The following is a 16,087-nucleotide window of genomic DNA, read 5'->3' on the forward strand; positions in this document are numbered from 1 at the left end:
TGAATGTGTTTACAAAATTGTCTCACCATGGCGTCGCAAACCGTTGTGCATATTAACACTTTGAAATTGACCTATAAGGGATCTGTTCTTGTTGCACTTTGTATAAATCTCTGAACTTACTGATATTTTTATGTTCCGTTTACTAATGTTTGCACTTCTTTTACAATTGATCTTTTGGATTTAGGGGGAAAGACGGTTAATTCAATGTTTAGGGGAGATTTCACAGTTATTTTACACGGCATAATGTAGCACCCTTTGTTTGTAATATCTGACTTGTGTTTTTAAATGACCGTTACCATGGCACATTTCACACAATCCTGACACTTTTGTTACTGTGATGGGCTGAATGAGTGAAACATTTTAATAAAACACTTAATACTTAATTAAATGAAATGTCTTTTTCCTTACTACAACTCTTAACTATAACCAGCAAACCAGTTTATACACCGCCTTCATTTTTAAGTGATTTAACACTTTTCTTTAATAACTGCTCTTAACAGTTAAATGTTGCCACCTAGTGGAAGACTTTCAAATAGCTCGGTGTGGTTTTAAAACAAGAGTCATTAAAGCCTGCATGAAATATTGACTATAGACTATAGCATTGGTATAGTGCCATCTCTTGAGATTGTTTATGAATGCAGAATAATAGTAGGCACCCGTCTTTAGTCAGCTATGTATTGGATTCATAGAGTTTTGAAAGCAGCAGGTCATTAATAACTCCAAAAAACGTGACAAAACACCCCCTCTGTACTCTACCCCACTTACTACTGTCTGGGTTCCCCCTTGTATAAACTGAATTGGATGACAGTGCAATATTGTCCACAAAACACAAAGTACAGCTAAGGCTTATGGGAATTAAAATAATAATTGCAATATTTTACTTGTTTTCAGCACTTAACTTTACATAGACATTTATGATGTCTGTCCCACTCATAAACAACATGATAGTATGCTTATGCCTTCCTTTGCAAAGTACCCGGCAAACAAAATACTGCGTTCATTCTGTCAGATGGGTGTCTAGTCCAGTTGCTTATGGTGTTGGATCCCTCATCAGTTGTTTTGAGGCTGTGGGTTCAATCCCCACTTAAAGCTGTGATTTTGCAGTCAGATGTCCAAAAGAGAAAGTGAAAAGCTGTAAGAAGGAAAAGTGAAGTGACACATATGAGATGGCTCAGTGTGTTAGGAAACTGTCCCTTAATGAAAAGCTCGTGAGTTCAATCCCGCCTCTAATTTAGGAACTTTTAAGTCAGGCGTCAGTAAATTTAAAAGCCAAACACCCAAAGTGAAGAAATAAATGCGCCTGGAGAACAAGTTCAAATGCAAATGGGCCTTGGTGGCGTGGTGGGTTTGTCTGTGACCGTAATACATCAGCGTTGGAGCTGATGCAGTGTCTGGTTCAAATCCACTTTTGACCGAAGGTTGTGAGTTCGATCCCTTTTCTAATTTCACAATTTTAAAGTTGGATGTCCAAAAGAAAAAGTGAAGAGCGCAAAGAGAGAAAAGTGAACTGTATCAGATTGAATAGCTCAGTCTGTTAGGAGACTGATCAGAAGGTCTGAGGTTGTGGGTTCAATTCTTATGAATCTCAGTGCATTTTTAAAGTCCAATACCCAAAGTGAACAAATAAAAGCACCCGGAGAACAGGTTCAAATGCGAAGGGGCCTCGGTGGTGTGGTGGGTTTGTCTGTGACCGTAAGACATTGGCGTTGGAGCTGGTGCAGTGTCCGGTTCGAATCCCCTTCGTGGCTGGGACCTGGAGCGTCACGACACGGGTGGTTGCATGAGTGGTGGCACGGGCGGTGGAATCGGGAGGGGGCCGTGTCCCCTCCCGAACTTTCCACAGATAGACACGGGGGGGTTATGAGGAATGTAAATTTAAAAAAAATCTGCTTTGCAACATACATTGAAAAAAATATAGCCACACCCCCCCAGTTCCTGTTTCAATCATTTTTAAATGAGAATTGGGTGCTGGAGCACATGCTGCAAACATTTGGGTAAGTGCGATTGCATTTCAATTTACATGGACAAACAAATAAGATTCAACGTGTAGTTCTTTCATTAACTTGGAAATCATGTCGGTATGCATACTCAACTAACCAGGAATTACATTTAGCAAAGTTAGCATGTTTTAATCCCACATGTTCTATTGTTTGGCTAAAGCTAACATGCTAAGCGTCAGAGGCCTTGGAATTCAAAGGAACTCATTTACTTGAAAATTCAGGTTCACAAACATGGAAATAGAAAATTAAGACTGACTTGGTTTAAAGAGGAGGATTATTTCTTAGCGTTTACTTTCAATACCAACACTTTCTATCAATCAGACAACAACTCAAGCAAACAAGTTTGAAAACATATACTGCCGTGGTTTAGTGTGTAACGTCAAATTTAACAAGTGACGAGCACCTGCAGCCAATTACCTGGACGATTGATAGATAATCAACTACATGAACGTTAAAGAGATTACACTCGTCAAACAAATCAAGTAAATCAGTTCCTTTCAATTCCAACAGCCAACAAGTCAATAAGTTCGATAAACAGCAGAAAATATCACTTTGGAGCTTAGCATGTTAGCTTTAGCCAAACAATAGAACATGTGGGATTAAAACATGCTAACTTAGCTAAATCTAACTCCTGGTTAGCTCAGTATGCATGCTGACATCATTTACAAGTTGATGAAAGAACTACACATTCAATCTTATTTCTTTGCACATGTAAATCAATTGAAATGCAATCGCGCTCACCCAAATGTTTGCAGCATGTGCCCCCGTCCTCTTCGCCTCCAGGCAAAATGGCCGACTGTCAAACAGGAAATGGGAGAGTCCAATTCTATTTATACTGGGGGGGAACCCAGACTCTACTAAGTGGAGTAGAGGACAGTCATCTGTTATTTGAATGATTTATCGTTGTCTTTATTGTTTTTGTGTGAAAATATTGTACATGTGGATGAATTAAAGAAGAATAACTTTACAAATTGGAGCACCTTCTGAAATAAGGGCCATTTGTTCCCTTTCAGTCAGACACACTCACCACTGTCTCCTCCAGACCCTTCAGGTCCTCTCTGGCCCGCTCGCTCTGTTCATTCAGCAGTCTGGACAGAAAACACCAACGTTTACAAAACACACGAAGCATTGCATCAGATACTCATCAACAGCCGAGCAGTCAGCGGCACCTACGTGAGTTTCTGTAGCTTTGCATCCTTCCTCCACCCTCCATGACTCTCTCCTGCTCTAACAACAGACCCTGGTTTAGACTGAGAGAGGAAGACAAGTGGCAATCAATAAAAGGCACCGACAACGGGCAGAATTAGAGTTCTTTGGCTCCTTCTGTGGCTATTAATGAAGTCCCACATTTAAATAGGGCTGATCTTGACTCCTCAAAAACCCGAGAGTGGAAAGTGACTTTGAACCCACAAGTTCACGACTTACATGCAGCAGCTTCACTTCACACACACTCTTCTTCTCCTCAACAGTCTCTCTTTGAAAATCTCTTGAGTGGAAATCAGTTGTTAGGTCATTATCTACAATAATGTTGGAACTACTGCTAACATGCTTTACTTTCCTACTGATAGCATGACATACTACAGTAGACATGGATATTAATACAGTAGAGATAGCTGCCTTGCATTGCACTACTCTTTTGGAACTGAGTGACTTGATTTGTTGACTTGATCTATCAATCCTCCAGGTGTTGTCCTCAAACCTTTTCAATTTCATTTTAAGTGTTGACGAGGTCCAACACCCTCATCGGACTCATCTCTGGTGAGGATGAGTCTGCCTACAGGTGGGAGACTGACCCTCTGGTGACCTGGTGCAACAACAACAACCTGGAGCTTAACGCTTCAAAGACAGTGGAGATGGTTGTAGACTTTAGGAAGAGCGCAGCTGAACATCAGCTCCCTCATCAAGAAAGCCCAACAGAGGATGTACTTCCTGAGGCAGTTGAGGAAGTTTAACCTGCCACAAACAATGCTGGTTCACTTCTACACTGCCATCATAGAGTCCATCGTCACCTCCTCCGTCACTGTCTGGTACGCTGCTGCCTCCACCAAGGACAGGTGCAGACTGCAGCGTATCATCCGCTCTGCAGAGAGGGTGATTGGCTGCAACCTCCCATCTCTTCAGGACCTGTACTCCTCCAGGACCCTGAGGAGAGCAGGGAAGATCGCTGCTGACCCCTCCCACCCCGGACACTATCTGTTTGACCCCCTCCCCTCTGGCAGGAGGCTGCTAAACCTAAACCTAACCCTAACCCCCCCCCCCCCCCCAACACAACACAAGTTATACGTTATATTAACGTACCTTTACCTTTATATTTTTACATGTTTGTTGTCAGCACCATCAGACCATGGCAAATTCCTTGTAATGTATGTTACTTGGCAATAAACAGTTTCTGATTCTGATTATCTACAATATTATTGGAAGAGTTTTAGAAACTACAACACCACACTACTGCTAACATGCTTTACTTTCCAACTGATAGCATGACATACTACAGTAGACAATGAGATTAATAGAGTAGCGATAGCTGCCTTGCATTGCACTACTCTTTTGGAACTGATTGACTTGATTTGCTGTGATCTCCTGAACGTTCGTGGTTGATTATCTATCAATAATCCAGGAAACTAACATTATATTCTGTAAAGTTGACGAGGGACAGATTAACTAAATAAGATTAATAATTTACAGGTTAATGAGAGAACTACACACACACATCTTATTTAACTTTTGGTTGTTGTCAGACTTAGTTCAACTTTCCTGTGCCGCGCAGAAGGTGCTGTCCATCTGCTGTCTGCTTGAATCCATGAGAATGCAACATAAGTCAGACATACAAATGAAAAAATGAATCTAAAGAATTTTTTTTCGCCGCTAGCCAACTTAATTAGCTCAGAGTGTTAAAAGACTGACTTGACGTTCACTATTTGTGGGTTCAATCCCTCCTCCCGTCTGAGAATTTTAAAGTTGGATATCGAAAGGAAAAAGTTAAAAGCTCAAAAAAAAACATGGCTGAAGGTCTCAGATGGAATAGTTCAAGGTGTTAGGAGACTGACTTGAAAAGCGAAGGTTGTGAGCTCAATCCCTTTTCTAATTTTAAAGTTGGATGTCGGAAGGAAAAAGTTAAAAGCTCAAAAGAAAAAATCGCTGAAGGTCTCGGAGGGAATAGTTCAAAGTGTTAGGAGACTGACTTGAACAGCGAAGGTTGTGAGATCAATCCCTTTTCTAATTTTAAAGTTGGATGTCGGAAGGAAAAAGTTAAAAGCTCAAAAAAAAAAGATCACTGAAGGTCTCGGAGGGAATAGTTCAAGGTGTTAGGAGACTGACTTGAACAGCGAAGGTTGTGAGATCAATCCCTTTTCTAATTTTAAAGTTGGATGTCGGAAGGAAAAAGTTAAAAGCTCAAAAGAAAAGATCGCTGAAGGTCTCGGAGGGAATAGTTCAAGGTGTTAGGAGACTGACTTGAAAAGCGAAGGTTGTGAGATCAATCCCTTTTCTAATTTTAAAGTTGGATGTCGGAAGGAAAAAGTTAAAAGCTCAAAAGAAAAGATCGCTGAAGGTCTCGGAGGGAATAGTTCAAAGTGTTAGGAGACTGACTTGAACAGCAAAGGTTGTGAGATCAATCACTTTTCTAATTTTAAAGTTGGATGTCGGAAGGAAAAAGTTAAAAGCTCAAAAAAAAAGATCGCTGAAGGTCTCGGAGGGAATAGTTCAAGGTGTTAGGAGACTGACTTGAAAAGAGAAGGTTGTGAGATCAATCCCTTTTCTAATTTTAAAGTTGGATGTCGGAAGGAAAAAGTTACAAGCTCAAAAAAAAAGATTACTGAAGGTCTCAGAGGGAATAGTTCAAGGTGTTAGGAGACTGACTTGAAAAGCAAAGGTTGTGAGATCAATCCCTTTTCTAATTTTAAAGTTGGATGGCGAAAGGAAAAAGTAAAAAACGCTGAGAAAAAGCTTTAGAGCAACTCAGATTGCATAGCTCAGTCTGTTAGGAGACTGATCAGAAGGTCTGAGGTTGTGGGTTCAACTCTTGTGAATCTCAGTGCATTTTTAAAGTCCAATACCCAAGGTGAACAAATAAAAGCGCCCGGAGAACAAGTTCAAATGCGAAGGGGCCTTGGTGGTGCGGTGGGTTTGTCTGTGACCGTAAGACATCGGCGTTGGAGCTGGTGCAGTGTCCGGTTCGAATCCCCTTCGTGGCTGGGACCTGGAGCGTCACGACACGGGTGGTTGCATGAGTGGTGGCACGGGCGGTGGAATCGGGAGAGGGCCGTGTCCCCTCCCGAACTTTCCAGAGATAGACACAGGGGGTTATGAGTAATGTAAATTTAAAAAAAATGTGCTTTGCAACATACATTGAAAAAACATAGCCACACCCTCCCTCTTCCTGTTTCAATCATTTTTAAATCAGAATCGGGGGCTGGAGCACATGCTGCAAACATTTGGGTAAGTGCGATTGCATTTCAATTTACATGGGCAAACAAATAAGATTCAACGTGTAGTTCTTTCATTAACTTGGAAATCATGTCGGTATGCATACTCAACTAACCAGGAACTACATTTAGCTAAGTTAGCATGCTTTAATCCCACATGTTCTATTGTTTGGCTAAAGCTAACATGCTAAGCGTCAGAGGCCTTGGAATTCAAAGGAACTCATTTACTTGAAAATTCAGGTTCACAAACATGGAAATAGAAAATTAAGACTGACTTGGTTTAAAGAGGAGGATTATTTCTTAGCGTTTACTTTCAATACCAACACTTTCTATCAGACAACAACTCAAGTAAACAAGTTTGAAAACATATACTGCCGTGGTTTAGTGTGTAACGTTACCCACTGACGATGGTCAAATTTAACAAGTGATGCGCACCTGCAGCCAATTACCTGGACGATTGATAGATAATCAACTACATGAACGTTGAAGAGATTACACTCGTCAAACAAATCAAGTAAATCAGTTCCTTTCAATTCCAACAGCCAACAAGTCAATAAGTTTGATAAACAGCAGAAAATATCACTTTGGAGCTTAGCATGTTAGCTTGAGCAGAACAATGGAACATGTGGGATTAAAACATGCTAACTTAGCTAAATGGTTAGCTGGTTAGCTCAGTATGCATGCTGACATCATTTACAAGTTGATGAAAGAACTACACATTCAATCTTATTTCTTTGCACATGTAAATTAATTGAAACGCAATCGCGCTCACCCAAATGTTTGCAGCATGTGCTCCCATCCTCTTCACCTCCAGGCAAAATGTCTGACTGTCAAACAGGAAATGGTAGAGTCCAATTCTATTTATACTGGGGGGAACCCAGACTGTACTAAGTGGGTTAGCATACAGAGGGGTGTTGTTGGTTGTCAAGGTATCCTAAACAGCAGCTATTGTGAATATATTTTAATGTTAATAGTGCAGGAAGAACGTTTTAACAATGTTGTTGTTTTTGCATGGAAATATTATATTATGGATTAATTGATGGAAGATTAACTATGGTTTGCAGGTGAACTGACTCCTCCTACCCCCTGACAGACTGCACTATGTTCATGTCAATTTGTACAACACTTTGGCTTGTTTTTAAACGTGCTATATAAATAAACTTGATTGTATTCGATTTATCTTCTAAGTTTATTGAACTGAATTTCAGTACCATGCACTGTTATTAATTATTAGGATTTACACAAGCCTTGTATTTGCATCGATAATATGTTAAGGTTTGATGTAAAGTTTCAAAACAAGTTATTTTTTTACTGGATATTTTCGTTTGTTTCCTAATCAATATGTAATTCTTGACAAATAATGCAATTTTGTTTGGCAGTTGAGATAAAAATAGGCAAGCAGAGATCTCAGTATACCGACAGAGGGCCACGCAGACCCCAATGATGTAACAGCATCTCCCGTCTTACCAAAGATGGTCAAGACAAAAAGAGCTCTCACTCTGTATCTTTTTCTTGGTACAAGTACGATCATTACAGACTCGGTCATTTTGAATGCGGCAACTCACAGCTACTTTCAAACAATAACTTACATTAATTGTTAGTCTACAAAGTGTTAGTGTTACGCATTTTAACATTTTTATACGTTTTTAATTCAGTGACTGTCAAAACTAATCGGTCGGTTGATCGGTTGCTGTATTTTTTCACAGCGTGACACGTCTTTCCATGATAAACGATCTTGGCCACACACGCCCAGCCTCAGCACCAGCTCATCCTTTCTCCACGGGGTTTTTCCCCCGTTCGTGCGCACCAACATTACAAGAAACCATGAGAGGGATGAGGCCTTCGTGATAAGGACAAACACCGCTGGACCTCGTTCTCCTCCTCCCGAGCTCGTTTCTCGCGGTCCGGTATGTCTTTGAGCTTGCTCCCCCTCTCGCCATGCCCGCTGCTGAACGCTACCTGCCGCCGCTGCTGCTGCTCTCTCTGCCGTCGTTGCTTTTGATTTCTTGCCTGGATGGGGCGGTGAGAGCAGCGGAGGAGGGCGGCGGCCTGCCCTCCTCCTCGCCCGGGGACAATGGCCTCACCGTCGCGGTCGGAGACCCGTCTGCCACCGACCCCTCCGCTCTGATAGCAGGTAAACATAAACAAAGACGGGCTCCCCTCGAGCCCGTCATTGTTAGAGAAAATGGAAATTAGCTGCAACAGAGGAAACACAGTGAGTCATAACTGGACCAGGTAGCAGTGCTGTGCATCCCATGTTAGGCTGTTTGGTTATGTTTAACTGAGGCCAATATAATTCATAATTAATAATTTTGTGATGAATTTTCTTTAGATTATATTTGTAGCTGAGGATGTACATTAAAATGAGGTTTGCTGCAGATTTCTTTGATTGTTTGTCAGGGGTCTTTTGTGAAAAGAAAATGAAGAGATGCTTATATTTGGTGCATTGCCTGTCCAAAGTCTAAGTAAACCTGTCTTCATTAATGTTTACTATGCTCCTTTTAAGCCCTTACCTATCCTAAACGCCATGCTTTCTATTGATAAGCTATTGGACATAATTCACAGGCAGCCTAATAGGATTAAGATGTCTAATGTGGAGGTTTGAAGGATTAGGGTTTTTATCTTTTTGGCCTGAGCAGGTGATGTGTAAATGGGGAGCACGGTAATCCTGTGCTGCTCTGCTGATACAGTAGGTGAGCCTGTGCTCATTGATGGCCTCTGTTGTTTACGTTTGGTGTGGGCATGGATGGTGGGTTTACAAACTGTAAACATCCGAAAAACAAAACCGCTGAATGCTTTCTAGGAACTCCAGCAAGCTCAATACATCCAATACAAAACAAAGACCATTCTTCTGTAGGGGTAACTTACAAGGGTTAAGTTTTTAGTCCATTGAAGGCTTAAAAACACAACTAAATATAAATGCAGTCGCTCAACAACAGCAATATATTGAAAATTACAAACTTGCTAGATATCAACTATGAGGTCTGTAGGTATGAATGCATAAGTCAGTGAAGAAACGTCTAACATGGCAGAGCAGTGTAGCGCTTCTTCTCAATTCACTTGGTTTTGATGTATTTTTCATTCTCCCACCGACTCAGCTGTGTCTGCCTCATCACTTTTTCATGGTGAGGGAAAGGTTACTGAGTACTGCTGAGAGGAAGTGATGGAGGCTGGTCTGCATGCAAATAGGAACACATGCAGAGACACATGTGTTACCAAAAATAAATACTTGGATTTCTTGTGGAGCTACTAGATCTACTTCTAATTCATCTAGACAATAGACAATAGAGGATCAATACAAAAAGTGGGTCCAGCAAAAGCCACAAAGGGACATTTTGAAAGACTAAATCAAATGACCCTTTCTCTCCAGAGTCCCAGTTTGCCCTGAAGGTCCTGGTGAAGGACATGGTGACCCGTCAGCCACTGGCGGGTGCTTCGGTGGACGTTTACATAAACCACACCCTGAGGAGCTCTACCAAAACAGGGGCGAGAGGTGAGGTCCTGCTCTGGGTAGCTTACAGTCCGGGCCTCAGTCTGACTCTGCTGGGCAACATGGAAGGCTACGTGCCCAGCCCCCTGCCCTGGAGCACCACCAAGAGACCAAGTGAGTAACACCCACTACCACTTTTTACACCTTTGGCTATCCAAGAAAGACTGGCTGATATCTCATCATCTTTATATCCACACGTCCACACAATAATTGTTTACTCGAGCACAAACTGAAAAGCAGTTGTTGGTAGTTTCTGATGGAAACATTCACAGGCGATGTCAAAAACAATGTGCTGTCGTTAAATGTGGGGATAACCGCGCACATTTTCAGACAGGCAGTCTCTCCTGGAAAGCATTCATAGTGTTGCACTCAGTTGTTCACGGGAAAAGTGACAGAAATAGTTGTGAAACAAATGAAAAAACAGAGCTAGAGAGAGAAGTTCAGACCCTGGCTGCTTTCTCACCTCTGCACAACATAACTTGCAGCAAAACACAAAGTGACATTTAGGTGCTAGCAAGTGTTCATGCACATGAGCGTGTGTAGGGAGACTGTCGAAACCCTTGTGGTTGTTAACACCCACAACACACTGAATCCTGACCAGCTCCAGGGTCACGGCTAACCCTCACCTCCCCTTGAAGGAAGGCAAGTAAACAGGATTTTCCAATAAGGATCGATCGGTGCATAAAGGAAAAAGCAATTAAGGCATTTAGCCAATACGCTTTCTCCGAGAAACAAGCAATTGAAAAGGCTGCTCAAGGACGCCTTACTCTTCATAGACATGCATTATTATTTTTTTTATTATGGTGTGGGAGGCTGTTAAAGGTTGAAAAATACTAGAAGGTAAATCAAGCAGGCGTGAGCTTCATTAGCTATTTGTAAGCTTTTATTTTCAGTAATGCCAGCCACCCTATTCACACAACTGAATAATTCATGCTCATTAGAAATTAATGAAGTGTCTGCGACAACATACAACTTGTCACTGAGGTTTGTTCATGATGAAGCAATTTATGTTCCCAGCGTACAACCAAGTGTAACTGAATGCCGTGTCCTATAGTCATCTTATTGATCGTCACTACAGCAGCGTGTGGAGTCGAGGTGGGAGAAACATATCCCTGCCTCAGCAAACTGTCTTTGTCCTGCACCGAATCAAATGCAGAGGGGGGTGGGGGCTCTTTAGCCACACCGATCTCCCGCTAAAGAGGGCCTGGGTCTTACTCTATTGTCCCTGCTCCCACTTCCTCTTACTGGTCTGAATCAGACAAAAAAGAAGCATGGAGGTGGTGTTCGAAAGCTAAGATGGAGCAGGTGCTATGAGGGATAAAATCTGAGGGATGTCATCTGTCGAGACCTGCTTTGCTCTGCGTTATCTGAGGCGCCTCCCTTTTGTGCTGCTGAGCCAGACAACTGAACCCTAGAAGGAGATTTGAGGTACAATGCCATCTGCTGGTGGTACCACAGGCCTACAAGTCACCATCAACTCCTTTTATGTCCAAAAAATAAAGGAAAATGACAGAAAAGCTTGACTTCTCTCCTCACTTATTATCTCTTATTACATCCTAAATCACTTACAACGTGTAGATAATATTTTAAACTAAATGTAAGATGTCATTTTTCCTTTTGTGTTTTGTTTCTGACCTTTTGTTGTCTTCCTGCAGTTTTCTCTGCTGTGACGTTGCTGCTGCTCCCTCACAGTCAGGGGAACATCTGGCTGTTTGAAGACTCCGTACTCATCACCGGAAAGTTACCTGGTAAGTTTACACAATTTTTAATTTTTTGATTTAAACAGATTAAAGTTGAAAATTAAGAAGGGATTGATTGTCAAGAGTAACTGCACGGATTGTCACTGCATTGCAATATTAAAATGTGAATAGGACAACTGATACAAGTGTAGAGGTACGATGCATTGCTTAAACTAAATCATGTGGCCAAAATTCATCTTTTTTTAAATGAATGCCAGATTAAGAGCCTCTACTGTAAAATTGAGAGAGTCCTGTTACAACAGCGTCTTTAGATTAATCATAAGCCATCTTGTTTTCACAGACAGCTCGTCGCAGCCCAAGGTTAGGTTCCCCAAGAACCTCCTCACACTGTCTGACAAGAGCAACATCTCCTCAGTGACGGCGTACCTGACCGTGCCACAGCACCACCTAGCTAAAGACTGTGCTAACTGCACTCCAGGCATCATCATCAGCAAATCAGGTGAGCGTTACAGAAGGCCTCATTAAAGTTTAAAGCCGTTTCTTCTTAGTCTGGAGTGCTTGATGTTTTGGTTTGGTCATTAATTTTAGTCTTGACAAAACATATTTCTCAAAATACACTGAATGGAATGAAAATATGTGCAAACAGGTTGATAGTTTTACAATTATTTAAAGAATTTGTAGGACACAAGGGTCAGTACTTTTAAATTGAGCAGATTTTGCAGCTTGTTTCATTATTTTATGATAATTCTTTGCAAAACTGTTATATGGCAATGTTTAAACTTCTAAAAACAAATAGTGTGAAATTGACTCCTCTTCCCGGATTACTTCTCCTCGTGTCTGCAGTGTTCAGAAGCATCGAGCTGAAGGCGGTGGCAGCCGTCAATGTCCTGCTGTACTCTGATGGTGAGGAGCTCCAGGTTCGAGGGCCCATTCAAATCAGCCTGCCCCTGGGACACAGCACGCGACTCAGGGCCTCTGATACTGTGCCAGCCTGGGCCTTTAACCTAAAGACAGGTAAGAATAGAGATTACAGAGAAGCCACTGAATTACATTACAAAATAAGACTGACACAAGCTGCAAAAACACATGCAAAATAAGATGAGTAGATAGTTAGAGAGCTCTAGACAACAAGATTTGTCCCTAGCTGACAACACTGACAGATAACTCAATGATATGATTCATTCAGTGATACTGTAATAAAACATTCTTATGGTGTTTGAAGGTGCCTGGGAGAATCAGGGTCTGGGAATAGTGAAAAGAGTCGGTGATGAGCTGGTTTGGACCTACACCGCTTCCCATCTGGGCCACTGGATCGCTGCCCCCCATCCCTCATCAAACGGTACATCTACCCTCATTAGCTCATGTAAATGCGGCTTGTGTAGTGGTCTACTGAAAATTTGTATTGGCTAACGTTTTATGTCTATCTATACATTTTGAAGATTTCGATTACCTGGGACATGGAAGCTCTTTGGATTTCATATCACACCACACCTACCTGTTGATGGGAATACTGGGAGGAACGCTGGCTATAGTGATTGGATTTCTCTCCGTGCTGCTGTGTCACTGCGGGTAAGAGATCTGCTCGGAAATGCAATCAGGGTTTAGCAAATCTGATCAAACCACATCCACACAGTCCAGGTGAAGCAGATTAACAGAGTTTTTTAGTGTTTCACTTAAATAATAAAACTCACTAATGAAACTGTCTATCCTGATTACATTCTGTTTCTTCCATATACAGAGGTTCTTATCGAGAGCCCAGGAGGAGAGCACGATTTTCTAAACTCACAGTGGTGAAAAAAGACCAAACCACCTCCACCCACATGGAAGAGGGTTTGCTGTTCCGTTCTGGTGACAACAGCCTCGCTTCCTGCAGTGTCCAGTGTGAACCCTCGTCCACGCCGAGGCACAAGGCCAACTACAACATCTATGTGGAGGATCCAGGGAGTCGCCCGGCAGCTCCTTTTTATGAGAACATTGCCCTGGATCGGATCAAAGGTTCCCAACCGTCATCTCATTACATCAACAGTGAAGAGGTGGCTCGGCTTAGGGAGAAGTCAGATCAGAACCGGGCCAACATGAACTCTTCAACTGACAACTTCTTTCAAGATAAGCTGGTTCATATCTATAATCAGCCAGTGGCTATTATTCAGGCGCCAGAGCTTTTCAGTGCTCAGGAGCAGCAACTATCAGGCTGCAAGTCTGCTACCTTCCCCCGCAATGGAGTAGAGTATGATGCTCACTCGGAGCCTGCAAGTAAAGACAGCTACACCCAGACACTACCCAAAGTCCCTCACCACCACTCCCAAGGTGGAAGCAGTCCACAGCAGAGCAACCAAGATGAACCCCAGCCTCTGGAGACTCCTCCGCAAGGCCAAGGCCCCAACGCCAGTGTGTGGGGACGCTACTGTAACCTCCTCGAATCCTCCGTCTCTGTGCCTGGGACTCTTAATGAGGCAGCTGGTATGGAGGCCTTCAGCAGTGTGCATGGTGTACCCAGCGAGCTGCAGGGGATTTCAGAGCGCACCTTGCTGGAGCTGACCCGGGGAAAGTCCTTGTCGTCTCACCCCAGGGCATGGTTTGTCTCCTTAGACGGGAAGCCTGCCGCTCAGGTTCGCCACTCCATTATTGAGCTCCAGAGCCGCCACCGCCCACCGAGCAGCAACGACACCAGCCTGGATTCAGGGGTGGACATGAACGAGCCTCAGCAGAATATCCGCGAGACGGAGCGCGACAGGCCTTCGATCAGGGCCTCTTCCCTGCCACACCACAGCCGAGGGGGGCGTTATGGTGAAGAACAGGACCTGAGCAGTAGTGAGAGTGGCACAACAGCCACCTGTACGCCAGAGGACCCTTACCTGAGGAACATTTTAGACGGGAGCAGTGGGGCTATTCCCAACATTCCTGAAGAGCGAGACGGGATGGATACATCCAGCGCTCAGGAGGACAGCGAGTCGAGGGGTACGCCGCCTCCACGGCGCCTGAGGAAGGTGAGGGAAAAGGGCAAGACGGAAAAGAGGAGTGCCAAGCATGTCCGCGAGGGGAGGCCTCTGACCAAGCGAAGTTAGAGCGTGGCTCATTGCAAACATCAAGACAAGAATTCTTTCATCAGTGCTTAATCTAAACCACTCACCATTTAATCCATATCGAGCTACTTTCACCACATGGTGTCATCAGTGCTGAGTGATTCAAATTAGTTTTTACCACGTGTGCTCACACAGGCATTGTTGTTGTTGAGTTATGTGATTGTACAACTTTGCCAAAGAATGCATAAGCTAGCTCAAGAAATAAAGCAGGATCTATGTCATGTTGAAGCATTATGTAGCTGCTGTTTAGACAAGTTTGTGCACCATGTTCTTTCATTCTCCCGAATCTGAAGATCACCAGCGAGATTCTTCACAGCAAAATGTCCGTGTGAACACGATATCCCATAGTCCCCAGCACTGGCATTATAGAGGGTGCCTTCTTACTGCCTGTAATCATTAGATATGATTACATAAAGGCACAGGATTTGTCTATAGTTAGTAAAATCTGGCGAGTTTGCAGGATGGACACAGATACAGGTCTATGTGTAGTGCACTTATCCTCACCATAAATGCCTGCTGTAAATTAAATAAGAAATAGAAGCTTACCCGGTTTGCAGTGCTGACATCCTGTTTTGATCTCCCTCATTTTACTTCAAAAGAGACTCTGGGGTTCATTAAAAGATTCAGTTATGTCATTATTGGATTCAGCTCTGTCAGAAAATTCAAGTTTTGAACTCACATGAAATACTCCTTTATATATCGGAGTAAAACCCTGATGTACATTGCAAAGCTAAGCTGCCATTTTGAAGTTATCACAGCTGATATTCAAGGTTTTAAACCTACGATTACTTTAGAATGCATGAAAATGAATGTTTCCTTGTGTGTATGAAAATATTTTTACTGTAGAGCATTACATTAAGCCATCATAGCTGTTAGATTACTTGGTGACTGAATGATTCATTTCATTGTCTGGTCTTGGAAGGAGACTCTGTGTTGTGCTGCCAACTGTAACTGCTGTAAGGAACTATTACAACAATACCAGCCCAGGACTTCTACACTATGATTATGGGCACTAAAACATGTCAAGGTTTGTTTTATGGGATTCATTAGTGTGACTAGAGAGTATGGGACAGTTCAGATTGCCTGTCTGAAACAACTGCTTTGTTGGAGGGGTGCACAGCTCTGAGGGAACTATTTGATATGTTAAGTAAATATTAAGTTAAGGAGGCCAAAACCTGCGTAGTTTCCCCCAAAGTTTTGCATTATTATTGTTTTCTTTTTTAATTACATACAGTATTTTCCCTTGTAATAATTTTCTTTGCAACATAAATTCGGTGCCTTGGAGTTTTTGCTTTCACAACCTGTATTCCCAAACCTCCTAACACTTGACAAAAATATATTTACTTCCTGATCAACATGACTATGGGATTACTTCATTTTGTATTGAGAG

General features: G+C 42.5%; 1 protein-coding gene across 1 annotated transcript; it reads left to right on the forward strand.

Annotated features, from left to right (window-relative positions):
- The first annotated feature begins 8,362 nt into the window (after positions 1–8,362).
- fam171b (family with sequence similarity 171 member B) lies at positions 8,363–14,679 on the forward strand. Its single transcript, XM_070930870.1, is given in 8 exon segments — positions 8,363–8,558; positions 9,753–10,028; positions 11,570–11,662; positions 11,955–12,113; positions 12,458–12,628; positions 12,837–12,953; positions 13,054–13,183; positions 13,353–14,679. Coding segments are annotated over 8 exon segments (2,469 nt in total).
- The last annotated feature ends 1,408 nt before the right edge of the window (positions 14,680–16,087 follow it).

The sequence above is a fragment of the Enoplosus armatus genome, chromosome 24 (assembly GCF_043641665.1).
Source record: "Enoplosus armatus isolate fEnoArm2 chromosome 24, fEnoArm2.hap1, whole genome shotgun sequence".
NCBI classification, from domain to species: Eukaryota; Metazoa; Chordata; class Actinopteri; order Centrarchiformes; family Enoplosidae; genus Enoplosus; species Enoplosus armatus.